General features: G+C 47.4%; 1 protein-coding gene across 9 annotated transcripts; it reads right to left on the bottom strand.

Annotated features, from left to right (window-relative positions):
- Positions 1-169: 169 nt before the first annotated feature.
- On the bottom strand, positions 170-24,869 carry LOC101112761 (membrane-spanning 4-domains subfamily A member 7). Of its 9 annotated transcripts, XM_060399595.1 has the most exons (8): positions 18,099-18,207; positions 16,283-16,507; positions 14,920-15,121; positions 14,164-14,330; positions 7,360-7,494; positions 5,638-5,694; positions 3,787-3,993; positions 170-633 (listed from the first exon to the last, which is right to left on the bottom strand). In XM_060399595.1, the coding sequence occupies exons 3-8, from the start codon at positions 14,966-14,968 to the stop codon at positions 469-471; spliced, it is 780 nt and encodes a 259-aa protein (XP_060255578.1). In that variant the 5' UTR covers positions 14,969-15,121; positions 16,283-16,507; positions 18,099-18,207; the 3' UTR covers positions 170-468. The 9 variants fall into 9 exon arrangements, with proteins under 9 accessions (XP_060255578.1, XP_060255579.1, XP_060255577.1 ...); XM_060399596.1 differs by lacking the exons at positions 14,920-15,121; positions 16,283-16,507; positions 18,099-18,207 and adding exons at positions 23,126-23,273; positions 24,760-24,869; XM_060399594.1 differs by lacking the exon at positions 14,920-15,121.
- Between the last annotated feature and the right edge of the window lie 1,862 nt (positions 24,870-26,731).

Below are 26,731 nucleotides of genomic sequence, written 5' to 3'. Positions count from 1 at the left end.
AACAAAGTTAATTATATTTCTATGTGTCTAATTTCTTGTTTGGTCTAGAACTCAGATGGGAGAGCGCCTTCTGGTTAAATTTGATCTTTGAGTTTAGATATTTAAGAATAAAGCTGTTAAATGAGACAGAGAACAGAGGCATGTTTAATTGACAGAAATAGAGCCATAGTATTTTAGAAGTATTTTTTAATTGGAACGTTCTTGGAATCTCTGCTGTTTAAAATGTAAGCAATGCGAGCGTGAAAACACTGCAGAAGCAGGGCCTGCAAAACCGCACGCCTCAGCCGCTCACACTGGCTCAAGATCGCACCTTCTCTCTTCCTATTCTTTGGTGGAGTTTAGCTGCTTTGCCGCGTTGCGTTGGTCTCTGCTGCTCGGCAGCACAGCACAGCGCGGCGTGCACGCCCCGCCTCCGCCACCCGGAGGAGCGGAGTCCCTGCGTGACGCGGCAGCTTCTGGTTAGTCGGCTCACCCGTCGGAATGCGCGTGTGTCGACTCCAGGGCCCCAGTTCTTCCTACTCGACTGGATGAATGCCGGGCTGTTGCAGTAGACCTTTTCCACCAGAAGACAGACGCGTACGCAGCTGCTAAGAGCTCCAGCACCGTGAAGGTGAGCATCACCACCAGGACACCCTGTGAATCGACACAGGAATGGTTGATGCCCCGACTCTTGTTCAGGAGACAAGACCGCGAGTGAAGACTCGAACAGTGGAGAGAAGACGGGGCGGTGAGGACCACGCCATCCTCTTTCCTGCTTTTTCTTTTGGGTCTCGGAACCAAAGCAGCGAAATGAATAGCAAGGGTTTCCCTCAAGACCTTGGTATTCCACATTCAGAAATGAGAGTCATCCTTCATTCACCTGTGTGTGTGCGAAAGTCGCTCAGTCATGTTCGACTCCTGGGGACCCCAAAGAGTGCGTGGGATTCTCCAGGCCAGAACACTGGAGTGGGGCGTCGTTCCCTCCTCCAGGGGATCTTCCCGCCCGAGGGATCGGACCCAGGTCTCCCGTATTGCAGGCAGATTCTTTACCAGCTGAGCCACCAGGGAGGTCGCTCATTTACCTATAGTTGCTCCTATTTTTTTCTCTTTTGTCTTGAGTGCTTTTGATTGCCACGCCGTTTCTAGGTGTGGGCTTGTTTTTATTAACCCTGCAACAATCTCAGTGCAGTCCTTCAGTCTGAAACCTCACATCTTTCCTGCATTCTGAAAATGCTCGCTTATCTCTCTTGCACCCTCCCTGTCTCCCAGGCCATCCCACTGGAGCTCATAGGAGGCGTGTTGAGCCTTCTCCCTTCACTGCGTCCTCCATGTCTTTTAACTTCTCACTGATATTTTCTGAATTTTTATCTTAGGGTATCGTGTTCAGTGTGGTTTAATCCGACCTATAGGTTGTATCTCCTATTTAACTGATGCTATGTTCTTAATTTCAAATATTTTAATTTTCATTTCTAATCATACTATTTGGCTCTTTTTCAAATCCACTTGGTTTTTTTTTGTTGTTGCTGTTGTTCATTGCCATATTCTTTCATTTTGGTTTTAATTCCTTTTTTAATATATTTAATTGTTTAAAATGTAGTTTCATTACAGCATTTTTTCAAATTATGATGTCATCTCTAACTCTCAGGTAACTAAATTTCATGTTTGTCCCATTTTCCACAATCCCTCATTTTTTCCCTTATGTTTTTCAAAATATTTTCATTCTTAGATAACTTCAGTGTGTGGGTGGTGATGGTGAAGGGTTCTTTGGTATGTAGGAGACTCATAACTTGGACTTACAGACATCTCCGTTGAAAAAGACTCTTGAGAGTCCTTTAGATTGAAAACAGTCCATCCTAAAGGAAATCAAGCCTGAACATTCATTGAAAGGACTGTTGTTGAAGGTAAAGCTCCAATAGTTTGGCCACCTGATACAAAGAACTGACTCACCGGAAAAGACTCTGAAGCTGGGAAAGATTGACAGCTTCAAAGGGGACACAGAGGATGCGATGGTTAGATAGCATCACTGACTCAGTGGACATGAATCTGAGCAAACTCCAGGAGACAGTGGAGAACAGAAGAGCTTGGCATGCTGCAGTCCATGAGGCTGCAAAGAGCTGGACATGTGCTAGTGACGGAGCAACAGTGACTCTCGATGGGAGTTGGGTTTGATTCTGATAGTACCTTAGGAGTTTCACAGATCCAGGAACAATTTTAAGGTAGTCATTTTATTCAAAGTTCCTCTATTTTATATGTAATTTTGGATTTGGGTACCCTATCTGCACAAGGCTTGGTGAGATGATTTCATCCTATAAACCTTTATGGAAGAGTTTCTGGAAGCTTCTTGAGATGCAGGACAGAGTGTTTTCCTTGTCTTACTTCTTTTTTTTTTTTTTTTGGTCTTATTTCTTAAATAGGCTAAATATTTAGTCTCAGCTCCTAACATTTTGCAGGGCACTCGGTGTGAGCTTCCTGCATCCGGCGTGCCTGAAGAACCTCAAATCCTATCATGGGAATTAAAATTCCACGAGCCCAGCCTCCAACACCTATGTTCCTGTCCAGGCCGCCTGGTCTTCTGATCTCTGCTCTGGCTTCACTACCCTACTTAGCTTCTAGGATGTGAGATGACCTTCCTGCCACCCTCCCTTCTTCCCTTCTTCCATCTCTCAGTATGTGTTTTGACCTGTACTTCTGTTACTTTCCCCAGGTAATCTAAAGAGAGTGGACTTCGAAGTCCGCCCGGTCTGCCGAGTCGTGGCTTCTCTGATGTTGCAGGAAGCTCTCTTTGGCCCTAGCTACCTGAGCGGGGGAGGCAGTTTGAGATGCGTTTTTGCTGAATTAAGCTCTGATTACCCACGGGGGGAGAACGCCTCTCCTGTTCTCCTTGCTTCGCCTGGCCTCTCCCGTGCACCAGGGTTGTACTGTCTGCTGGGCTTCCTCAAGCTGAGTCCCAGCCAGATGAGTCTGTACCCTTCCACTTCCTCAAGCTCCTGGATCAAAGCAGATGCTTTTGGCAACCTCTGGGTCCCACAGGCAACCTCACAGAAGGCTGTGAGTTCAGAAATGCACACACATTCTCTGCGATTCAAGAGACAGATCCAAGGGAGTGAGAGAGGTTGCCTTTGTCTCCCAGCTCAGACAAGGAGGAGTCACACAGTGAGTAACCCTTCTCCTAAAAGGCCAGAGCTTATGGCTTCCAAACTCAGAGCCTGCTTATAGAGGGCTGACTAGGCCAAGAGGGCCATAGTCAACAGGTGGCGACCATCGGGTTTGGGGGAATTGTGGCAAGAAGATGGTGCCCAGGGATGCTGGCATTCCTGCTAAGAGTCACATCCCTGGGTAGACTGTCTCTCATTGTCTGCAACCCTGCTGGGCCAGTCTAGTAATTATGTGCTTGGGCTTAAGGTTCAAGTTCCATACCAACTTTCCATATGATGCATTAATCCCAAATCAAATCAAATTCAAATCGAAAGGAAATGTTTCTGTCCGTGTTGGGGGCAGTGGGAATGCCTGTTCAACAAGGGGGCACTTTGAGGGCTAAAGCTATTGAGAATGGGGTATTTATCATTTAAGGAGGATGTTCAAACGGGTCGCCACACACAGCCCTTCTTGATTCCCTGTTTTGACTTCGCACAGCGCTTCACCCGTATTATGCAGCCTGGTGACCAACCTCTTTCAACCATAATTATTGTCTTTCCTGTTTGCTTCCAGACATTCAAACCAACAGGGCTGGAGACTGCTGAAAAGGCAGAAACGTCTGCAAAGCAGGGACACTGAGATGTCACATAACAGGAAGTGCAGTCTACTTACTGTTAGACCGACACTGGTCAGGAGACAGTCCTTAACGTCATAGATCGAGTAATAGTAGGTCGAATAAGGCAGTGAGGATAGGTAATCCCTTCCGGAGTCACACTGCTGGGAGGCCGTCCTCAGGGTTACCAGGCTGCCAGTGAGGAGAATGAAGCCCGCTCCAGCAGCCACAGAGCTCACTGCACTGAAGGTGAGGCTGTTTATGGCCTGGAAGAGAAATTCTTCACTGGGACCTCATCGCGGACGCAGCACGTGACGCTGTTCACCCTCCATCTACTGTGCTGCAATGGGAATTCCCTGCGTCTATTTCCCTCCAACCTGTGTGCTCCTTGGGGACACAGACTGCGTTTCATTTACTCTGTAGGCCCTTCTCACTACCTGGTTTGTTACCTCATATAATCAGTAAAAGTTTGTTGAATGAGAAAATGCATGAACAGCTCTTTCTTAGGGGAAGAGGTCCGGCTCCTTGACTCTGCAGGGCCGCCAAGACGGAGGAGGAGCTGCTCAGGCAGCTGCCAGGGGTTCCCTGACTTCCTCAGTGGCGTTAGCATCATTCTTTCACTCTAAGGGCTTCTGGAATATGGGCTTTGGTCCTCCTGGGAGGACCATTCTATGACTCTCTTCCCATCAAGAAGCAGCTTCAGAGAAAAGGCAGAAACCAGCTGCAGAAGTTGGAATACCCATCTGGAGGCGGATCAGACCAATGAGAACCACAGCCGTCACGCCCTCTCCTGGGGCGTATTCTCCATCTTGGGGAAACGGGCTTCCACAGGGTACGATTCCTCCGCAAAGATGAGCCAGGCTTGGTGTCAGGCTCCCCGCGCACACTCTCCTCTGTTTTAACATCACAGTGGGATACCGGCTGTTGGGAGGATGGTTGCCCTGTCCCCTTATCTCTTGTCCCCGTAGCTGCAGGCCTTTGTGTGCTGAGTCCCTGGAGGAAGAGCAGCCTGAACAGGCAGAGTCTTGGCCCAGAGTCGCCGAGTGTAGGCAGTGGAGCCCACGCACCGTCTTGGGTCCCGCCCGTGAGCCACATTGCGTCAGCTCATCCCGGTTGTGGCTTGCCTTCTCAGTGAATTCAGGGCACTTGGGAAACCAGCTCTGAGAGCTACATGTTTCTCTTCCACATGCTATAGGCGAGCAAACTGGGGGCTGGAGAAGGAAGGAACTCTTTGAAGCGCACCGAAGTGTCAGCGACAGAGCTCTGGCCCTGTCCAAGGCTGTGAACTCTTCATTTTTCTGTCCACTGGTTGTGGGGTTAAGACGTTTAGCCTCAAGCATCAGGAGCTTATTCTGGCCTCATTCACCGTCTGATGTGCCCTCACCCATAGCTAACCAGACTGTGGATCTTCCTGAGTCAGGATGTGGCTTCTCCCTAGGTCATCTTTGTGGGTGTGTGGCTGTGGGAAGAGGAGCTTGCTATGGAGAGGATCAAAGACCTCAGCGCTTGCCTCCCCTCGCCCCCTCCTGACCTTGTCAGCAAAGTGGCTGCAGTCTGACGGCTGTTTCTAAGGGGTTGGAGGAGATGGCCACAGGACCTAAGCCCACACACCTCTGCCTCTAGAAAAGGATCTCCCTGTCCTAGAAAGGATCTCTAGGCTCTAGCAAGATGGTCGTCTGTCCCCTTCAGGGCCAAGATAGCAAGTTGTAAAGAGCCCGTGGTATATTCAAAATTTTCTACCGTTTAACCAAATGAGGTAAACCTCCTACAAGCTTAGAATATGATGTTGGAGGTCTCTTTAGGGCGAAGAGCACTAGTCTAGGAGGAAAGAGCCCAAATTCCCTCCGAAGAGTTAACCCTGAAGTTTCTTTTATTCCTGTCAGCTAAGAATCGATGGTTCTCATACTTACAAACGTCTCACTTGACTTTTTTCCAGAGATAATTGAGAGGGTTCCAGTAATGGCAAACTGCTCAAAAAAGAGAGAAATGATCAGTTCAGTTGACTTACAGAAATGTGACCACCATGTTACTCTCAGGCAATCAATGCGTGTGTGAGTTGCTCAGTCGTGTCCAACTCCTTGTGACCCCATGGACTATAACTCCCCAGGCTCATCTGCCCATGGAACTTCCCAAGCAAGAATACTGGAGTGAGTTGCCAGTTCCTGCTCCGGGGGATCTTCCTGACCAGGAATCAAGCCTGCATCTCTTGTGTCTTCTGCATTGGCAGGAAGATTCTTTACCACTGAGCCACCTGGGAAGCCCCAGCTCAATCAATCCATCATGTCAATTCGTTGGGATCCATATGGATAGAGACCCCTGATTTTCGCCCCCAGTATGCCTCCACTGACTCTGAAGAATCGGCAGGGTGCCCAGAGGAGCTGAATTTATGTAAGTGAAATCACCAGGAGCTGAGGAGGCCTGGGAAGGAGCTACACATGGAGGGAGGTGAGTGCTGCTGATGACGAGGTGGAAAGAGAAGAGACTGAGGAGGACCGTGACCTGAGGGCTCAGAAGGACAGGGGCAGCCACCTAATGCACGCAGGAGACAGGCCCCGCCGGCACAGAGTGCAGAAACACACGGGATCGAGCCGCTGCTGTCAAGAGCCTGAGTTAGGCTGGGAGTTGAAGAAAATGGGAAGGCCAGATGTGAAGGGTCTTTTAAAGCCCCCTAAGTCCGCATTTGATCCCAGTGGTATTAAGGGTCCAGTTGGTGGAGGGATAATGTTCTGAGAAGCTGAAACATGGGTTAAGCTTGTGGTTTAAACTTGGGATCGGGTGGTCACAGACAAAGACAGTCAAGCGTGAGTCAATTCTAGCTTTCATTAGAGAATGTAGGCGCCCAGACTGTAGGTTAGATAGAAGAGTCAAGGACAAACAGTGCTCTGGGGGCAGAAGCAGGGCTCCCCTGCCTCGATGCATGGTTTGTCCACACGAGGACTATCCCCACAGAGGAGGTGCCATGGTAAAAGTCTGTCTGCCCAGAACGCGCCTTTTTCTCCTCTGTCAGAATGCTGCACGGAGAAGTGGCCTTTTGTGGGGAGGTCCCGGCTAACCTCCAAGGAAAAGTGTCTGCTGGGCCCTTTTCCATGAGCCACTACGTGGAAGGCCTCAAAAAAACTTTCTACCAGGTGCTCCGGATTGCCTCTGACAATGTAGCAAGAGTACCCCTGGTTCCCATGAATCTTACCATTGTTAGTTTAATCCTCTGCAGATCTGTGGCATCCACCAGCGGTGCTCATTTTATTTAAGAAAAAATGAGCTTTTCACTTTCTGCCGACAGGTGGATTACTCTTAAACTGGAGGGATTCCAAGGGCCTCACCACAGGGCCAAAGAAGGGTGTGAAAGCCTTCCACTTTCTGGAAGTATGCCCTGAGGCCAGGTAAGAAATGCATGCCCACGGTGTCACCATTCGGCCTCCTGCCCCAGCCAGCCACTCCCTGGGAGGCTCACACAGCATGGCCAAGACCCTCTGCCACTTTCCCTGAACTAGAGGCACGTGATGTGCGACAGCAACAGAGGGAAGGTGGCAGAACTCAGTCTTCTCCTGCTTCTTGGGATTGAGTCTTTCCATGGCTTAGCACCCAGTTGGCATTTATAAAGCATATCCCTTCTTGGAGACCCCACTACTCACACACAGAGCTCCTAAAAATGGGTACCCAGACATCAGAATGGTGGAAATTGCTGGGCTGAGCTGGGGAGAACTGGGAGCATAAACCAAAATGACCCCCAAACTTGAAATCACCAGGAAACACAGGATCTGGATGGTCTGAAAGAAATAAGAGGGAAAAGTGTGAAAAATTTCAGAGAGCACTGTGAACAGATGAGAGCTATCCCTGCATGCACGCTGCGAATTCTAAAGCGCGCAGAGCATATGTCACCATCTGTCATCAAAGGAGCTCGGGGGTGTTACAAGGTGCCAGTGTTAGAGAGAGTCGTATATAGCTAAACTCTCCTATTTCTGATAGAATTATTAACCAAGCAAATCAGGGAGTGATATATGCATTTTTAACTTTGTTTTGCAAAAGGTAGTTTACAGGCTTTTGTTTGGTTTGGTTTCGTCTAGGGCAAATAGATAGGGAAAAATTTTCTAGACAACGGTCCAGTTAGATGGCTATAGAAAGCAAATTTATCACGGGAATGTTAATAAAAGGCTCAGTTTCAGTTGAAGTAAAGTAGAGCAGAGAGTCTTTACTGCCATAATTCATCTTACTTGTCTTCGAATTTTAATAATTATTAATACTTTTTAATGACACCAGTGGTGGTGACAATAGTCTGTATTTGTTGGACACTTTCTACGTTTTAGCTCTAGATAAGAAAAATGAGGCACGAGAGTTAAAATAACTTGCAAAAACCCATGCCAATGGCCAAAGGGAAGAACTAGGTGTTTAGCCCTATTCATCCGATAGGGAGCTTCGCTCACTTTGCTCACTGTTTAATATTTATTAAACACTGTTTTAATATTTATTGACTGTCCCAGACATCAGGGGAATAAAGCAAGTGAAAATCGCTGTCACCTGATGTGTATCACATCCTTTGCTGATGAATTCCTCGGAAATCAAAATGAGTTAAGGGCAAAGCATTAGGAAATGCGCCCTCAGAAGTACTAAGGGTGTGAGACAAACTATGTACGGCATCGTCGGCTCCTTTTACCAACCTTGCCTGCCACTCTCAGTGAAAAGGTCAGACCACTGCACACTTTTGAGCAAGGATAGCACATGCTCTAATTCACGGTTTTAAAAGATCATCCATCTGCTGAGTTGAGAGTAGATCGTAAGGAAATAGAGCAGGGGCGTGAATAAAGAGGCTTTTCCATAATTCGTATGGGAGATGATGCCAGCCTGGAGGAAGATGTGGGTAACAGAGGCGGTGAGGAGTTCCGTCACTGGGTTCTGGATGCGCTGTGGAGATTAAACGTATCGGGCTTGCTGATGGTGTGGATGTGGATTATGAAAAGGGGATGAAGGGTGCCTCCAAGGGTCTCGGCTTGAGTATCTGAAGTGATGGTGTCAACACTGGTTTAAATTGGGCAGTACTGTATAGGAGTGGGCTTGGGGGTGGAAGGTCAGGACTTCAGCCTGGGGCAGACTAGGGTGAGGTGTCGAGCAGATATCCAAGTGGAGACGCACAGCGACTTTTGGATATGTGAGTCTTAAGTTGGGAGAAGAGATCTTGGAGACAGATACAGCCTTTTTGTCCCAAGTTTTAAGTGAAGATAATATTTAAACCCCTATTACCAGATGAGTTCTCCATTGTAACAGGTATGGAAAGAGAATGGAGTCAAGGGCTGAGCTGTAGAGAACCCCAAATTTAGGATCAACAAAATAGAAACATAAAAAGCAAGACCCAGAAGGAAGGAGGAAACCCAGAAGGACTGATGTCCAAGAATACAAAGTGAAACTCGCTCAGTCGTGTGTGACTCTTTGTGACCCCATGGACTATACAGTCCATGGAATTCTCCAGGCCAGAATATTGGAGTGGATAGCCTTTCCCTTCACCAAGGGATCTTCCCGACCCAGGGATCGAGCCCAGGTCTCCCACATTGCAGGTGGATTCTTTACCAGCTGAGCCACACAGGAAACCCAACAAGACTGGAGTGGGTAGCCTGTCCCTTCTCCAGCTGATCTTCTGACCCAGGAACTGAACTGCGGTCTCCTGCGTTGCTGGCAAATTCTTTACCAACTGAGCTATCAGGGAAGCCCATCCAAGAATAAATACAGTATCTCAGGTAGGAGAGAATGATCAGCTGCTCCAGACCTTTCATTAGTTTGAGAAAATCAACACCAAAGACCTGGGAATTGGGTTAGCAGCGTGGAGCAAAGGGGACAGACACCACCAGATATGTCTCAAGAGAGATTAGAGACACTGGCTTCCCATCACTAGGAAGTGCTCCTGGGAATGCAAGGGGAGAAGGGGGCATTAGCTGGAGGGTGTGTGAAGTTAAAAGTATTTGTTTTTGCTTTTTGTTTGTTTGTTTTCAAGATGGGGAGAAATTGCAGTAAGATTCTGCCCTCATGGAATTGATAAGAAAATTTTCAGAGAATTTCTGGAGCAAGTGATAAGGGTTGGGATCTACTGCCCCCAGAGAGGAATATCTTAACTAGAAGGTGGGCATTTATTTTATTTTTAGCAATGGGGAGGAGATAAAGAACATATGGGCACAGATGCGGATAATGATAGATGTGTAGCAGCTTGCAGACTTTCTCACCAGAGAGGCTCAGTTTTCTTGGCCTTTTAGGAAGCGAGGTGATCAATGGAAAAGGAAGACTCTGGAGGTTTGGGGGGCGGGGGAGGGAAAGCATCTATGAAGTGGCTTTCTGGGGTCATAGGAAAGGGGACAGATGAAATAAATGTCATGCACATTTCAGGCAGCTTTGACAGTCCATTTGGGCTCAGAGTCATAACTAAGAAGTGATGTGTATGTGCGCATGTGAGTGTGTGTGTGTTTTCAGGCATGTGAGTGTGTGTGTGTTTTCAGGCATGAATTCAAGTACAGATTAGGCAAATGGGGCAGCGTTAGAGTTAAAACAATGTCATAGGTTTTTTCCTGGAGAGTGTGCTATAAGGATATGAGGATGAGGTTGTTGAGGGCATCACAAGAGAGAGAACTAAGGGGGTCATGGCTGGGAGAGGAAGGCTCTGTGAAGAAGGGTTATTGTCAGTAAGTTTCAGCAAGGTTAAACAAAGAATCAATGGAAGTCGGAGGGAATGACCTTGAGAGATTAGAATTTGTGGCTGTAGTATGAGATTCTTGAAAAATAGATAATGATTGTGAAAGGTTGTTGCTGAGCCATGAAAGACACCAGGATTCTTGGCCTCCAGAGGAGAGGAATTTGATCAGGGCCCAGAGATGAGGTTGATCGCTCAGAGCTTTTGTGTGATAAAGGTTTATTAAAGTATAAAAGTGATAGAGAAAGCTTCTGACATAGACATCAGAAGGGGACAGAAAGAGTGCCCCCTGCTAGGTTTTAGCAAGAAGTTATATACCTATTAGCAGGTTGCTAATCAGAGAAAGGACATGTCTCAAAACTCAGAGAGCGGCACCAGGCTGCTCACCCACAACATGCATTCTGAGATAACATTGGCACCAGGTGAGTCATCCCAGGACATAAGACAATTGACATGAATCTTGAAGAAAGGCAGGTTTCCAAGCATATACATAGTCTCATTAACATAAGTGAAAGAAGAGAGCAAAAAAGTTGGCCTAAAGCTCAACTTCAGAAAACGAAGATCATGGCATCCAGTCCCATCACTTCATGGAAAATAGATGGAGAAACAGTGGAAACGGTGTCAGACTTTATTTTTGGGCTCCAAAATCACTGCAGATGATGACTGCAGCCATGAAATTAAAAGACGCTTACTCCGTGGAAGGAAAGTTATGGCCAACCTAGACAGCATATTCAAAAGCAGAGACATTACTTTGCCGACTAAGGTCCATCTAGTCAAGGCTATGGTTTTTCCTGTGGTCATGTATGGATGTGAGAGTTGGGCTGTGAAGAGGGCTGAGCGCCGAATAATTGATGGTTTTGAACTGTGGTGTTGGAGAAGACTCTTGAGAGTCCCTTGGACTGCAAGGAGATCCAATCAGTCCATTCTGAAGGAGATCAGCTGTGGGATTTGTTTGGAAGGAGTGATGCTAAAGCTGAAGCTCCAGTACTTTGGCCACCTCATGCGAAGAGGTGACTCATTGGAAAAGACTCTGATGCTGGGAGGGATTGGGGGCAGGAGGAGAAGGGGACGACCGAGGATGAGATGGCTGGATGGCATCACGGACTCGATGGACGTGAGTCTGAGTGAACTCCGGGAGATGGTGATGGACAGGGAGGCCTGGCGTGCTGCGATTCACGGGGTTGCAGAGATTCGGACACGACTGAGCGGCTGCACTGAGCTGAGCTGAACTGAAGAGAACGTTTCCAAGAGTAAAGCATGCTGGTTTGCTGAGCCCTGATCCGTTCTGAGTCTTAGGAAGAATCAACTTGAAGAAAGACAGAGTCTAAGGTGAATACACAGTCCATTAACATAGCTTAAGAAAGACATTTCCATAAGGAAACCACACTGGCTAGCTCAAGGTTTGAGAAAACCGAAGTTCAGGTGGAACCAGGTGTCGTCATTGCAACACAGAAGTTTAAAAGAAACCTCCTTTTAAATTTGTACGGAGGAGGGAAAAAAACCTTGCATTTGTAGCTTGTTCTCTCCTGCTGCTTGAGAGAGAGACAGTCGGCTGATGCTTGCAGCCTGCTTCCTCCGTTTGGGGCCCAGAGGTTTCCTGCCTGTTACCTTCTCAGCTGGTTTCCTGCTCTCAGTGTTGATGAGGTACAGGGTGTGACCAGGGAATGTTTGTCTAAGGACGGCTAGACAAGATCCTTGGGGAGAAGAGGTCAGGGAACTAAGAGGGCACAGCCCTGGGAAAGGTCACAAACACGAACATTGAAATAGCAATGGCTTATGACCGAAACTCTACTGTGTGGAGCGACAGCGACGGAACAGTCAAAATCTTAAAGGGAAAGAGTGAATTAGCTGGGAGAGTGAAAGAAGTGGGAACTCACTGAAGTTTGTCTTTGTCTCTCCAGTTCCTTCAAGGAATATGGGGATGGGGCTCAAAAAAAAAACTCTTAAGTGTAGAGTTTGCTGATTAACTCAAGTGAGTAAAATAATAGCTGGCACATTGGAGGTGCTCAATAAAAGACAGGTGAATGTATGAATGAAAAACATATCTCTTCTTGATGTCTCTTATTGATTGCTGAAGCAAAGGGTGGAATGTGTTTGTGATTCTAGGCTACCTGTAGGCTGCACGGGCAAAACAAGAAGGAGAAAGGCAAATCAGCTCAGAACCAGCTATTGAAAGACGTAAATTAAGAGAGTGACTATTGTTAAATGATAGTAGAATACTAAACATTAAGTGGTGTTATTTTCAAGCAATGTATTCATCAGACAGTTGTCCTAAAGACGATCATGTTTCGGACTTTTCAGTATATCATTTACTGTTATTTTCTAAGACGCTGATTTTTCTTAGGTTTTTTTAAACTAAACTCAAACTTCTTAAAATTTTATTCTATCAACTCTTAATTATTCCTAATATTAGAATTACCTTTAACAAATACCTTTCGAAGTTCATGACTGCCTACAATTGCTTGAGATAATTGTTCTCTTCCAGTGTTGAAAACACAGCTAACATTTCAAAAATATCTTTTTTGGGTGAGAGACTGAAATTAGGATTTTTCAATTAATAAATGAAAAGGACAATTGCATTGTCTTTTGTTAAAAGTTGGAGTGAATAACCCACCAGGATGACATGAGATTCTAGAGTAGAAGTTTATAGAAATGAGAGGAAAAGACGGATCTAGAAGTCTCCACGAGAAGCTGGGAAGAAGTTGCCTTCATTTCCATGCCTAGCAGTGAGTGTGTCAGTGGAAGCTGTGCCCTTGGGAACAAGATTTCTGCTTGCACAAGCCCTCAGAAGAGGCTCTGAGAAAAAAACTGAGGGATAAAGAATACAACGCTGTTGTGCTGTGTGTGAGCTGTGTGGGCGCAGTCACTGGGCGAGTCTGACTGTTTTGCAACCCCGCGGACTGCAGCCTGTCAGGCTCCTCTGTCCATGGAATTTTCTAGGCAAGAGTACTGGAGTGGGTTGCCATTTCCTTCTCCAGAGAATCCTCCCCACCCAGGGATCAACCCGCGTGTCTTGCATCTCCTGCACTGACAGGGCTGCCTGGGAAGCGCCATAACGCTGTCAGTTCAGTTCAGCCACTCAGTCGTGTCCGACTCTTTATGACCCCGTGAACTGCAGCACGCCAGGCCTCCCTGTCCATCACCAGCTCCCGGAGTTCACTCAGACTCATGTCCATCAAGTTGGTGATGCCATCCAGCCATCTCATCCTCTGTCGTTCCCTTCTATAATGCTGTTAACTAACCCTGAATTCTGATTTTTGGCAGATTTCCAAATCTGGGGATGAGTGGGAGTTAGGTCTCTAAAGGTGATATTAAGGAGCACGTGGGAATTCAGTCCTGAATATGAAGGGTGGTGACCTAGGACACCTGGGCGTCTCATAGTTCCTCCCGTGAACAGGAGAAAATGAGCAGTGAGATTGCTCCGGATTGTCTCATTTCAAAATGTTTAAGAAATATGCTCAAAATAAAATCAAGTTGAAACATACTGAGTAATATCAAATGGTTAAATCCTAAGTCTCTACTATACTAATGATAAATTATAAGAGGATTTATCGTATAGATTTCTGGTGGAAAAGATCTAATGGTTTCCGTTAGTTTACAAAAGAGCCTGAGGAAGATGTAGCCTTCCTATAAAGCTCCATTTCATGTCCCAATAAGCCTGGAGTCAGGGGGGTAAAAAGAAAGAGTCTCCCAGGTCCATTGTAGATTGTGGTCTGGATACATTCATAATATTTTTCCCAGGGTTCCCCCTGTAAGGAGATGGACTTACTCCAAGAACTGTGGCTTCTTTTGGCAGACCTTTTGGCAGGTCATCTTCTTTCTGGTAGACCTGTCCAGGCTTCTCGCTTTTGGAAATAACAACGCCCTTTGGAGTGAAGGCATCAAAGGCTCGGTCAGTCATGAGCTTGAGCGGTGATGGCATTGGTGCTGGTGATGCTGGAAAGAGAAGTGAACCCAGTTGGGACCCAAGGTTTGACTTAAGGATAGGAAACCAGACTTTGCGGGCGCTTAAGATTCTTCCCCACTGTCCAAGAGGTGACCTGTCCTTTAGGAACCAAACTGAGCACAGGGAGCAGGGGAAGTGTTGGCCGGTAGCAGCCTGCCGCGGTGCTTTCACTGTGGACAGGAAGCGTGTCGCGGGGAGAGAGCTGGAAGCACTTTGAGGAGTCGCACGGTGCGGAGGCAAACAGTCCGCAAGGAGCTCGCTTCGCACCCGCTTCACTCTCCTTCCAGCCACCCCTGCTCTCACCCCTCTTCCTTACCCCTCTGAACCCCGGCTTCACCGTGGAACATTCCCAGCCACACCGCCCGGTATGGTGTGGCCAGACCTCGCAGCAACCAGGGGGCAGATCCAGGCCCTCTGCCGTGGAAGCACAGAGTCGGAACCACCAGGGTCCCCCTCCCCCGTATTGTAACTTTGTGCTCCATCTATCCTCCCCAGTCTTCCGTCATAGTCTTATTTTCTTTCCTTTAAGATGTTGATCAATCCTATTCCACATCCTTTTCAGCAAATGACTTATCTCACCTAGAACGGGGGCGTCCCAGGTAGTGCTGGTGGTAAGAAATCTGTGCATTCAATCGCTGGGTGGGGATGATCCCCTGGAGGAGAAATTGGCACCCCATCCAGCTGTTCTTGCCAGAAAGAAATCCCACGAACAGAGGAGCCTGGTGAGCTACATATAGTCCATGGGGTCTTGAAGAGCCAGACAGGACAGCGGCAGCAGCGCCTAGAACAACCCCCTGTCTTTATTAGTTTAGTAATTGTCAATATGAACACTTTTAGTTAACTCCCGCTGAATTCTAGGCACTGGGCCTTATAACAACTTAGATGTTATTAAATCCACTTCATACATTTAGAAACTTAGGGATAGTAAGTTCAAGCGGTTTTCATTAAATGAGAGTGTCATGCAAAGTATGCCATCGTATAGCCAGCATAACTAGCGCAAGCTTGTATTCACATAGCAGGAGTGTCTGCACCGAGGCCGTCTGACCTGTGATTTTCCTCTCAGCACCACATTCATCCGATCTTTCCCTTTCTTTCATCCTAACACTGGCAGCTTCCGTGTGGACTCAAGGAGAGAGCTATCTGCTGTCCACCAGCTCAGCAGGACTGCTGCCCCTGGGGTGCTCCCAGATCTGTTCTCCGAACAACATTCTCTTTCTTTCAGGTCACACTTTGAATAAAGTCCCATGATTATCTGCTGGCGCCGCTCTTAGGAACCATTCTCTCAAGGTTCATTCATATTGACACAGAGTGCAGAATTTCCCTCTTTTTTAAGACTGTTCTTAGGGAAGGCTAAGTGTAGTAAGCCGGTCACAGAGGACAAAAACTGCATGATTCAACTTATATACAGTATCTAAAATAGTCAGACTCAGAAAAGCCAGGACTAGAATGGAACGGCGGTTTCCAGGAAATGAGGAATTGATGTAAAATATGTACAAAGTTTCAGTTATGCAAGATAAGCTCTGGAGATCTGCTGTACAACATCTTGCCTATAGATAACAATACTCTATTGTGCATTTAAAATTCTCTTACAAAGAGCTCATGTTCTATGCTCTTGCCACAATAAAAATTAAAAAATAAAATTCGAAAGAAATAAAAAACAATTGACCTTCAACTTAAAGATTTTTTTAAAAAAGTCTTTGTGGTTGTGGATTCCTTCCCATATTTGTCAGCTCTCGTAGCCAAGGGCTGTAGTCTCTGCTTGGCTCTAAGCCTGAGACTAGGGCTGGAAGCCGTTGGTGCCTCTGCCTCACTGTACTCTCATATACCATGTAGGTTTATTATCTGTTACCACTTAGCCCTTTAGCTTTATATAGGTGTGCCGTTGATTTATAATGTTGCATTCATTTCGGGTGTAGGCTGCTGGAGACTCCTGGACACTCACAGGCAAGCCTGGGCCAGTCTCCCGTGGGGTCGCTGCTCCTTCCTCCTGAGTCCTGGTGCACAAGGTTCCGTTTGTGCCCTCCAAGAGTCTGTTTCCAAGTCCTGCCTAAGTCCTGTTGGCTCTGTGTTGGGGTTAATGGTGACCTCCTCCAAGAGGGTTTATGCCACACCCAGGTCTGATGCATCCAGAGCCCCTGCCCCGTGGCAGGCCACTGCTGACCCGGACCTGCGCAGAAGACACTCAGACACAGTTCTGGTTCAGTCCCATCACTTCATGGCAAATAGGTGGGGAAACAGTGGAAACAGTGACAGACTTTATTTTCTTGGGCTCCAAAATCACTGCAGATGGTGACTGCAGCCATGAAATTAAAAGACGCTTGCTCCTTGGTAAAAAAGCGATGGCAAACCTAGGCAGCATATTAAAAGCAGAGACATTACTTTGCCAGCAAACGACCATACAGTCAAAGCTATGGTTTTCCAGTGGTCATGTATGGATGTGAGAGTTGGACTACAAAGAAGGCTGAGCGCCAAAGAATTGCTGCTTTTGAACTGTGGTGTTGGAGAAGACTCTTGAGAGTCCCTTGGACTGTGAGGAGATCCAAACAGTCCATCCTAAAGGCAACTAGTCCTGAATGCTCATTGGAAGGACTGATGCTGAGGCTGAGCCTCCAGCACTGCGCTGCGCTTAGCCGCTCAGTCGTGTCTGACTCTGTGACCCCACGGACTGCAGCCCGCCAGGCTCCTCTGCCCATGGGATTCTCCAGGCCAGAACACTGGAGTGGGTTGCCATGCCCTGCTCCAGGGGGTCTTCCCAAAGCAGGGCTGGAACCCAGGTCTCCCGCATTGCAGGCTGATTCTTTACCAGCTGAGCCGCCTGGGACGCCCACTATGAACAATTACCATTATGAGCAATGCCACAGTGAATATCTTTGCCCCTCTGTGGTGCCACGTCTATTCAATTACCTTCTGAGAGTAACATTTAGAAGTGTTTTTAAGGAGTTTAAGGCTACACTACCTGAATTTTGACACATACGGCTGGTTTTTAGGAAGAATTCTGTATCACCAAGATTCCTTATGACTTTGCAAGAAGGCTCCAGACTGGACGCCATTGTCTCCAAGCTCCACTGTCTGAGAGAGCTCCTTTTTCCTTCCACATTCATCAAGGGGAGATAAAGATATGGTAGCTCCCAACTTTGCAAAACACTTCTAAAACCCCAACTTTGAAGACAAGTCACCACTTGGAGGCCACCTGCTCTGCAACGAGCAATTTTCTCTCTTACAGAATTAGAACAGAGCAGTGGGGCTCGGTGCTGAGGGTTCCATCTAACTGCACAGTGTTCATTGAGAGCATGTTCTGTATAAGACTGACACACCAGGAAATGCAGAGAATTATAGAAAATCATCCCCTCAACATCTTGAAGGAAACCTAAGGATCGTTTCACTCCATTCTCTGATTTGGAAAGTAAATAAACAGAAGCCTGCGAAGTCTTAGCAAGCCAAGTAGGGGGTCAGAGACAGAACGAGAATCCTATTCCTGGCTGCCCACTTAAAGGACGGTCCTCACCCTGCAAATTCATGATCCAAGTCAAAAGAAAAAGTGAAAGTGTTAGTTGCTCAGTTGTGTCCAATTCATTGCGACCCCATGGACTGCAGCCTTCCAGGCTCATCTCTCCATTGAACTCCCCAGGCAAGAATACGGAGTAGGTTGCCATTCCCTTCTCCAGAGGAGCTTCCCGACCAGGAACCCAGGTCTCCTGCATGACAGGCGGATTCTTTACCATCCAAGCCACCTGGGAAGCCTAAACCACAGTGCCTACCTGCTCCTGCAGCCCAGTCCTGTGTGCTGTGGCTGGCGCGGCAGCTCTGCCGGAGGAGCTCAGCCAGAACCTCCCACTGCTGTTCCTGCTACAGCGACCTTGCTCCTCTGCCCTCCCACTTCTGACACTTCCCATCCCTTCTTCAGAACGGCAGTACTTCCAATTACACAAGAAATGATTTGCTCTATTTACAGACAATCGATGTGTGAAAAATACTTCTCCTTCCTCTTTCTGAATTTCAAGGTCTGGGAAATAACACAAAGGAGAAGTAACAGATAAGAGAAAGAGCTTGTGGAGATGCGTGAGATGCATACCCCAGTTAGAATCCATTTCCCTTTTCCTTGGGTACATTCAGCTGACTCCTTTAAGCCTGAGTTTTCTTATCTGCTAAACTTTGGCCACCTGCTGTGAAGAGCTGACTCAGTTGAAAAGACCCTGATGCTGGGAAAGGTTGAAGGCAGGAGGAGAAGGGGACGACAGAGGATGAGATGGTTAGATGGCATCACTGACTCAATGGACATGAGTTTGAATAAACTCTGGGAGTTGGTGATGGACAGGGAGGGCTGGTATGCTGCAATCCATGGGGTCGCAAAGAGTAGGACATGACTGAGTGACTGAACTGAAGTGAAATGAAGCTTGTTGTTTAGCCATTAAATCATGTCCAACTCTTTTGCAACCCCATGAACTGTAGCCCACCAGGCTCCTCTGTCCATGGGATTTCCCAGGCAATAGTACTGGAGTGGGTTGCCATTTCCTTCTCCAGGGGATCTTCCAGACCCAGGAATTGAACCTGTGTCCCCTGCATTGCAGGCAGATTCTTTACCACTGAGCCGCCTGGGAAGGTAGACAATAATAATGTGGGTGCTGCTACTGCTGCTGCTAAGTCGCTTCAGTCGTGTCCGACTCTGTGCGACCCCATAGACGGCAGCCCCCCAGGCTCCTGTCCCTGGGATTCTCCAGGCAAGAACACTGGAGTGGGTTGCCATTTCCTTCTCCAATGAATGAAAGTGAAAAGTGAAAGTGAAGTCGCTCAGTCGTGTCCGACTGTTAGTGACCCCATGGACTGCAGCCCACCAGGCTCCTCCATCCATGGGATTTTCCAGGCAAGAGTACTGGAGTGGGACGCTAGTTCCACTCTAAGGCTGTTGGGAAAATTAGAGGGAAAGGACAGAAAGAGTTTACAGAATGTAGGCATTCCATAACGTGATAATAACGATATTAACTTTGAACTTGGGAGAACTGATATATTTCCCCATTGTCCTGGCTGCTGGCAAAGTGAAAGCGACCTACGGCATCTCTCACTGCCCACTTGTTGCTTCCTCTGGATGTCTCTTCATTTCCTGGCTTCATATCTTCCTAAGTTCAGGCTCAGAAAAGTGCAGGCACATCTCAGGAAGCAGGTCAGTAGACTGGAGTCAAAGACAAAGCCATCAGGGCTGAAAGCAAGCTCATTTTCCAGGAGGTGTGCACTGCCAGCAGTGTCCCCAGTTGCTCAGTGGGTAAAGAATCCACTCGCAATGTGGGGCACCTGGGTTTGATCCCCAGGTTGGGAAGATCCCCTGGAGGAGGGCATGGCAAGCTGCTCCAGTCTTCTTACCTGGAGATTCCCATGGACAGAGGAGCCTGGGGGGCTGCAGCCCATGGGGTCCCAGAGTCGGACACGACTGAGAGATGGACACACGTGCCTTGCTGGGGACGTTGTTGCCGCTTTCACCTCCTTTTAAGGCTGCTTGGAGAACAGGAAGGGAGAGGTTAGGATGACTCTGGGACATGCAGCCGGTGACCACAGCTGAAAGGGGGACATGCTTCACGCTTTTCAACTTCCCCAGGGCTGACAAGGCTGTGCCTGAGAGAGGAAGAGGTCTCAGCCAGGAGGGCTGTAGGAAACTTGTACAATGCTTGGGGAAAATTTTAGTCCAATTTTTTAATCACTTTAGTCCATTTTTTAAAATCACTCCAAAGCAGGTGATACTGCTGAGGGAACTCAGCCCAGATCCCAGGTCAGGCTGGTGAAGAAGAACAAGTCTTGGCTTTGGTGACAGTCTGCCATTTTGTCAGCGTGGTCTTCATCCCCATGACCCGTGTCCTCTTCATCTAAGAAAACCCTCACGGCCCAGGCCTCTCTCCAGGTCTGTGATCTGCTTTGAGTGATTTGCCAAAGAAGAATCTCAGTCATCTGGGATACTCTCATCCTCCTTCGGGTCTAAGTAGGAGTTTATAGGAAGGTCAGTTGACTATCTCGTCAGTTTCCTCATATATTAAATGAGAGTACAAAGTCTCCAGGGCTTGTACGATTGCCGTCCATAAAGCCACGTTCACCCCTTCGTCTGTCTGTCGTCTCCAGCTGCGCTGAGCTTTTGCTGTGGGCGCAAGCTGTTTCTGGAGGCAGCTCGTGGGGCTCTCTTGTCGCGGCATCTCTAGTCGCAGTCTGTGGGCTCTGGAGTGGCAGTTGTGGCTCACAGGCTTAGCTGCTCCATGGCAGGTGGAATCTTTCCCAACCAGGAATCGAATCCAGGCCCACTGCTTTGGTAGGTAGACTCCTAAGCTTTAGACTGCCAGGGAAGTCCTGTAAAGTCACATGTAAAGTGCCCAGCATCGAATCCGACATAGAGTAACACTGAGAAAAATCTGTGTTCCGTGTCCAGTATCTTGTCCCACCCCCTTTGTAGAAAAGCGTATTTTATCCCTAGATTGATCTCTGGTCTCTATGGGGAATTTTTTTTTTTCACACTTACTCTCTGATTCTCTTCTGCATTGACTGGGACATACTCAGTCCTTTCAACGTTTCCTGGTGCTCTGCGCTGGCAAGCACCTCCTGGTGTTAAGTTTGCTCTAAGCTTGCAGCCTAGGGCTGGACACGACTGAGCAACTGAGCTGACTGCCTAGGGATTTACCAGTTTCCCACTCACCCCCTCCCTCTAACCGGCAGTGAACCTAGTAAAGCTGACGTGCATCTCAGACTTCTACTGACCTTGAACGTAGGTGACTGAGATTTGTTTTCTCTCTAGAAATAGGGAATGCAGAGCCTACTGTCCAGAAGTGATTCCTCGGGGCATAGTTCACTGATCTCTTTGCAGTCTGACTTCGGTTACTGTCTCTGGGTGTGTGCTAAGTCGTTTCAGTCTTGTCCGACACTCTGCGACCCCATGGATTCTAGCCCAGCAGGCTCCTCTGTCCGTGGGATTCTCTAGGCAAGAAGATTGGAGTGGGGTGCCAGGCCTTATCCAGGGGATCTTCCCCACCCAGGGACTGAACTTGAGTCTCTTACGTCTCCTGCGTTGGCAGACGGGCTCTTTACCAGTCGCACCGCCTGGGAAGCCCGGATATTGACGCTCCTCATGGGTTTTCCTCTGCTGCTGCTTAGAATCTCACATCATGACGGCAGAAGGAAAGCTGAAAGGATCTTTACCCCAGCCTCACATTGGGAGATTTTTTTTCTCCTGACTATTAGCCTAAGTTATATCAGATACGTAACTTACTACCAGGTGTGCGGCAGTTTGTGGAGTCTAAATTTGAGTTCAGGTGATCAGATGTCAGGGGCCAAACTCTAACTAGTCTGCTGTGCCCTCACTGCTGGGAACTTGCTTTCCCGATCCTCTTTCTTACATGTACATCTTTATTAGGCACTGTATTTCTTTTTTAATTTTTATTTTATGTTGACGTGTGGTTGATTAACAATGTTTGTTAGTGTCAGGTGAACAGCAAAGTGCCTCAGTGACACCCAGGCACACAGCTGTTCTCTCTGATTCTTTTCTCGTTTAGGCCACTACAGAGTATTCAGTAGAGCTCCCTGTGGAGGTCCTTGTTGGCTATCTGTCTTAAATACAGTAGCGTGTATATCTTGACTTGGACAGCTGAACTCAGTTCTTTTGTGAAAACTTTCCTTCCGAGTGAGATGTGAACGAATTGTTATTTGGTAATGGCCTGGATCAACACAGCCTCTGGGACTGAGCATCCGCTGGTGCAAAATGGACAAAGGGTGAGATCGCCCCTGATGGCGACAAGGCTGAGCACCTGTATCTTTGTCCACTCGAGGCCAGACAGAACGGTGGCGGGAAAACCACGGAAGCTGGAGTCTCACTTCACACCCCTCTCAGCAGCTCTGTCAGGCCATGGAACTTCACAGAAAATCTTCCTGAAGAGGTGTAGGGACACAGTAACCCTTCCAAGAAATTTCCAAATGGAGAAATAATGGACCTTGCTTTTCATGCAACTCACTGTTTTTGAGTGCCTTTTCTGTGCCAGGCTGTGTTCTACAAATTGAATGTTTGTGCTCCCCCAATTTATATGGTATTAGGAGGTGGAAGTTTTGGAAGGCCATCGGTTTTAAACAAAGCGATTAGTGTCCTTATAAACAAGAAGAGGCCAGAACCCTCTATCTCTCTGCCGTCGGAAGACTCAAGAAGCTGGCACCTGCAAACCCAGAGGAGAGCTCTCTCCAGACACCAAGCCTGCCGGCACCCTGACCTTGCGCCTCCCAGCGTCCAGAGGCGTGGGAAACCTACACCTCTTGTTAATAGCACACTGTCTGTGGCATTTGAGAATGACTGGGTGCATCAATGGACTGAAACTGACAAAATCACCTGCCTTTGAAGATTTAGTTGAAAATGTGAAAAGTTATGAAGCGAAACATTGAAGACTTAATAAGTCTACTTCCTAAGTATTTTCTTAAACAAGCTAGTAGCAGTGAATAGATATGGGGCCCTTTTGCCATCACTTTGCAGATAATTATTAAAATACACTTGGAAGAATTTTATCTTTCATTTTTAAATATACGACACCTGTGTTATGTCAGATTTTAATGGTATTTTAAAGCCCAAATTTGTTTGTCAGTGTTTCCCATCATTTTGGCTAGCAATTAATTTTTAGTATAAAAGGTAAATATCTCTAGGAAATAGAGCTGAGTATGTCTCATTACAACTGATTCAACCTCCTGAAGCCGATAAATGATGATCAACTATGCACAACAGGACTTGTTCTAGGGGACTCGCATTTCCCACCATAGTTTTACTCTTCAGCCTCTTTACCCAGCATCAGTTCAGTTCAGTCTCTGAGTCGTGTCCAACTCCTTGCGACCCCATGAATCGCAGCACTCCAGGCCTCCCTGTCCATCACCAACTCCCGGAGTTCACTCAGACTCACATCCATCGAGTCCATGATGCCATCCAGCCACCTCTGCATAAACAGGATGAAATGTCCTTCTTAGGCCCAGTTGACAAACTCCTGACTTCCCCTTCGCTGAGTAGTGAATTTCCTCTCTGGTTTGTTTCCTCTCTGGGCACGTGTATAAACACACAAACTCAGCTTCATTTATTTCTTTATTGTGGGTGCCCTGTAGTGATATTTATTTGACTCTTTAACACACATGTCAAATCTTATTAGATAACAGGATTAAAATGTTTTGAGGCTTCTGATTCCACGTGTGATTTGAGATTTTCAGTATTGATTAAGCGTCTCCTGCACTGCAGGCCAATTTTTTTTTTTTTTTTTTTTACCATCTGAGCCACCGAGGAAAAGTGGGCAAATTTTTAAAGACATTGTTATGAAATGTCACCTTCGTTTCCAGTAAGTAATATTCAGGCAAAATCACTTCACCTCTAACCAATTATAATCACATCTATTCTTGTCATTTGTCAGCTAGGTGTAGTGTTACAGATATTTATTTACTTAAAATACAATGATTTTTTCATTTAAATTACATTTATTTGTGGTTACCTTTTATTGTTAAAAAAAAAAAAAACTGCATAAAAATGTGCCATGGTGGTATTTGGTTTATTTTTAAATGTATGTATTTAAATAGAGAAAATGGGTTACTTAAAGTAAGTAAATAATATTATAACTGGTTCAAAATTATGGTTCTTTAAGTATGGAATTTAGGGATAGAACACTTTTTCTAAGACAGAACCCTTGAAAAATCCCATTTTATTTTTAAGGAGTATCACACAGTGTTAAGGAATTTAATAGCTGAATTCCTAAAGCATGAATATAGGCAATATGAAGAACAGAAAAATAATATACTGCTTTCTCTCCTATTTAGGTTTTCAGAATCTTTGCAACTTATAATTCAATAAGCTGGGCTCACAAAATCCAAAGAAAACAACCTCATTCTTTCCCTACAACTGTCCTTCATAAACACCCTCAGTGTGGTAGTTCCCTTCAGCTTTCTGTTTAAAATCTAAGATAAGTTACTGTCAGCAAGTGGAGAATTCTTGTCACTTCAGCATTAAAATGTACTATCTTATGCAAGAATAGAAACTCGGCTATTTACAGGGAAGTTGGAGCTGCTTGAGACAGCAGTCCCATCAGGGGAGGAGGAGAGCGTGGTTTTGTTTTTAAGCGTCGTCTCTAGCTTGCTGAGAGGACCTTCCGGTCCTTGCAGAGGGCAGGGTGGGAGGAGGACAGCTGGGGGCAGGAAATGTCTCCTGGGCTGCTGCTTCCCCAGCTCGCTGTCCAGCTGGTAGAGCTGGTGGCTTCGTGGCTCCGCTGCTGAGATTCCTTTTATTCTAATCCATGTACTCAGAGCTCACAACTCCTCCCACACCCCACCCTGAGTGTCCATCAGCCTTTTCCAGGCTCCTTCTCTTCGAGGTCTTCTCCTCCTGATGTCCTTTTGAGGCAAGGTCTAAGACCACCCAGGTGCTGTCTCTCTCCAGTGGCTTACCTGTAGCGGGAGGCTCTCCCACGACGACCTTCCTCTCCTGCTCAGTGGAGGCAGACAGCCCCTGGGGTGGCTCTGACGACTCCTGCCTCTGGGCGCTCGGGCCCTTTGGTGAAAGCTTCCCCTTGACTATGGACCGCAAGACCCGTGACTTGCTCTGAGTAAGTACAGCATGGCGAAGGGGTCGAGATGCGCGCGTGGGCGAGAGGCGCGCGTGGGAGTGCCTTGTGATAGTACAGAGCACTGCAGTACCTGCCTTCCTGGTTTCTCTATTTTTATTTTTTAATCCTTTATTATTCTTAAATAATTATTTAATTAATAGTTTTAAAGTTATCTTTATTTCTTAGTTTATCTCTGAGTGTGCCGAGTCTTCGTGGCTGAGCCCCAGCCTCCGCTCGTGGCAGCTGATGGGGATCCTCACTCGTTGCGGCTCTCCGTCTTCTCACTGTGCTAAAGTCTCCTGTTGCAGTTGCCGCGGCTTGCGGGCTCAGTTGCCCTATGGCGTCTGGAACTTTCCAGACCAGGGATCCGACCCAGTCACCTGCATTAGTACGCAGTTTCTTAACCCCTGAACCCCAAGAGGAGCCCTCTGGGGTCGCTTTCTCTCCACGGCCAGCTCTGAGGAAGCAGGCAGCCATGCTGGGGACCTCCAGGTAGCAGGGAACTGGGGAAGCCTTTAGGTGTTGAGGGCGGCCTTAGCCAACAGCCTGCATAGACCACCAGCTAACACCCAGCAGGAACACAGGGCCCTTGGTCCTACAGCTACAAGGAATTGGATTCTGTCAACAACAGAGGAAGCTTGAGCATGAATCCGTCTCCAGCCGAGCCTCAGTTGAGATCGAAACCTTGCCAACACCTTGTCTGCAGCCTTGTGAGACCTAGACACATAGGAGCCTGCCAAGCCACAGCCAGTTTCTTGCGCTGTTTCAAACCTCTGAGGCTGTGGCAATGGGTCCTGTAGCGATAGGAACAGACGTTGGCCATCAGAGTTAGAAGCCCCGGCCGGGGCCGGTTTTGGTTCTTCCCAGTGGGCTAGACTCAAGTCTACAGTGACGATCGTGGTCCCACTGCAGCCTGTCTCACTGAGCTTAGCCTTGAGGAGGGGTAAAGCCCCACAGAACTCCAGTAAGTTTCTTCCAATGGAATTCTGCAGCAAAGTTTTCAAATGATATGTGTGTGTGTGCTAAGTCGCTTCAGTGGTGTCTGACTCTGTGGCCCCATGGACTGAGGCCCGCCAGGCTCCTCTGTCCATGGGATTCTGCAGGCAAGAACACTGGAGTGGGCTGCCATGCCCTCCTCCAGGGGATCTTCCCGACCCAGGGATCCAACCTGGTCTCCTGTCTCTCCTCATTTGGCAGGCGGGTTCTTTACCACTAGCTCCACGTGGGAAGCCCTTTCAAATTATAGACTGTTATGACATTCTCTTGGTTCTTTCTCAGTCTTCAAATTTATTTTCTGAGCAAGTTGAGAAAACCACCTGGCTATTCTTTTGTAGTTTTTTCTTGGGTGAATGCATAAATTCATGTTGTAAATTGGGGGTGATTGTCAGTGGCAAGAACGGGGTGATGGAGGTGGCCTGTCCAGGTGCAGGCCATAAGGAAGAACACGGTCTGGAGAAGCTTTCAAACAATGACTGAACTGTCATCTACCCTTTATCATTTATGTGTAAGCAATTCTAAATACTGATAATAACATACTGCTCCAGAAAAGTCTAATCGGAAAATGGCCTGTTCCCGGGGCACACCCTTCCCACTGCCTGTCTTTGGCATGACGCTGTGCTATCTGCTGTCTCTGGGTCTCAGGTGAACTGGACAGAGCGTCCTTCCTGCTCAAGTCCCCGCCCCCGGATGGACGATCAGTCCCCAGCTTCACAGTGCCTTCCGGGGCTGGATCAGAGAAAACGGCCCTTCCTTTGCTGCCATCTGCTGGGCCGTAGTTGCAAAACTCAATGGGTGGGGCCTCTTAGATCAGTGTA

Source organism: Ovis aries, chromosome 15, assembly GCF_016772045.2.
Source record: "Ovis aries strain OAR_USU_Benz2616 breed Rambouillet chromosome 15, ARS-UI_Ramb_v3.0, whole genome shotgun sequence".
Taxonomy (NCBI): domain Eukaryota; kingdom Metazoa; phylum Chordata; class Mammalia; order Artiodactyla; family Bovidae; genus Ovis; species Ovis aries.
This window is presented reverse-complemented; position numbering and strand designations above follow the sequence as displayed.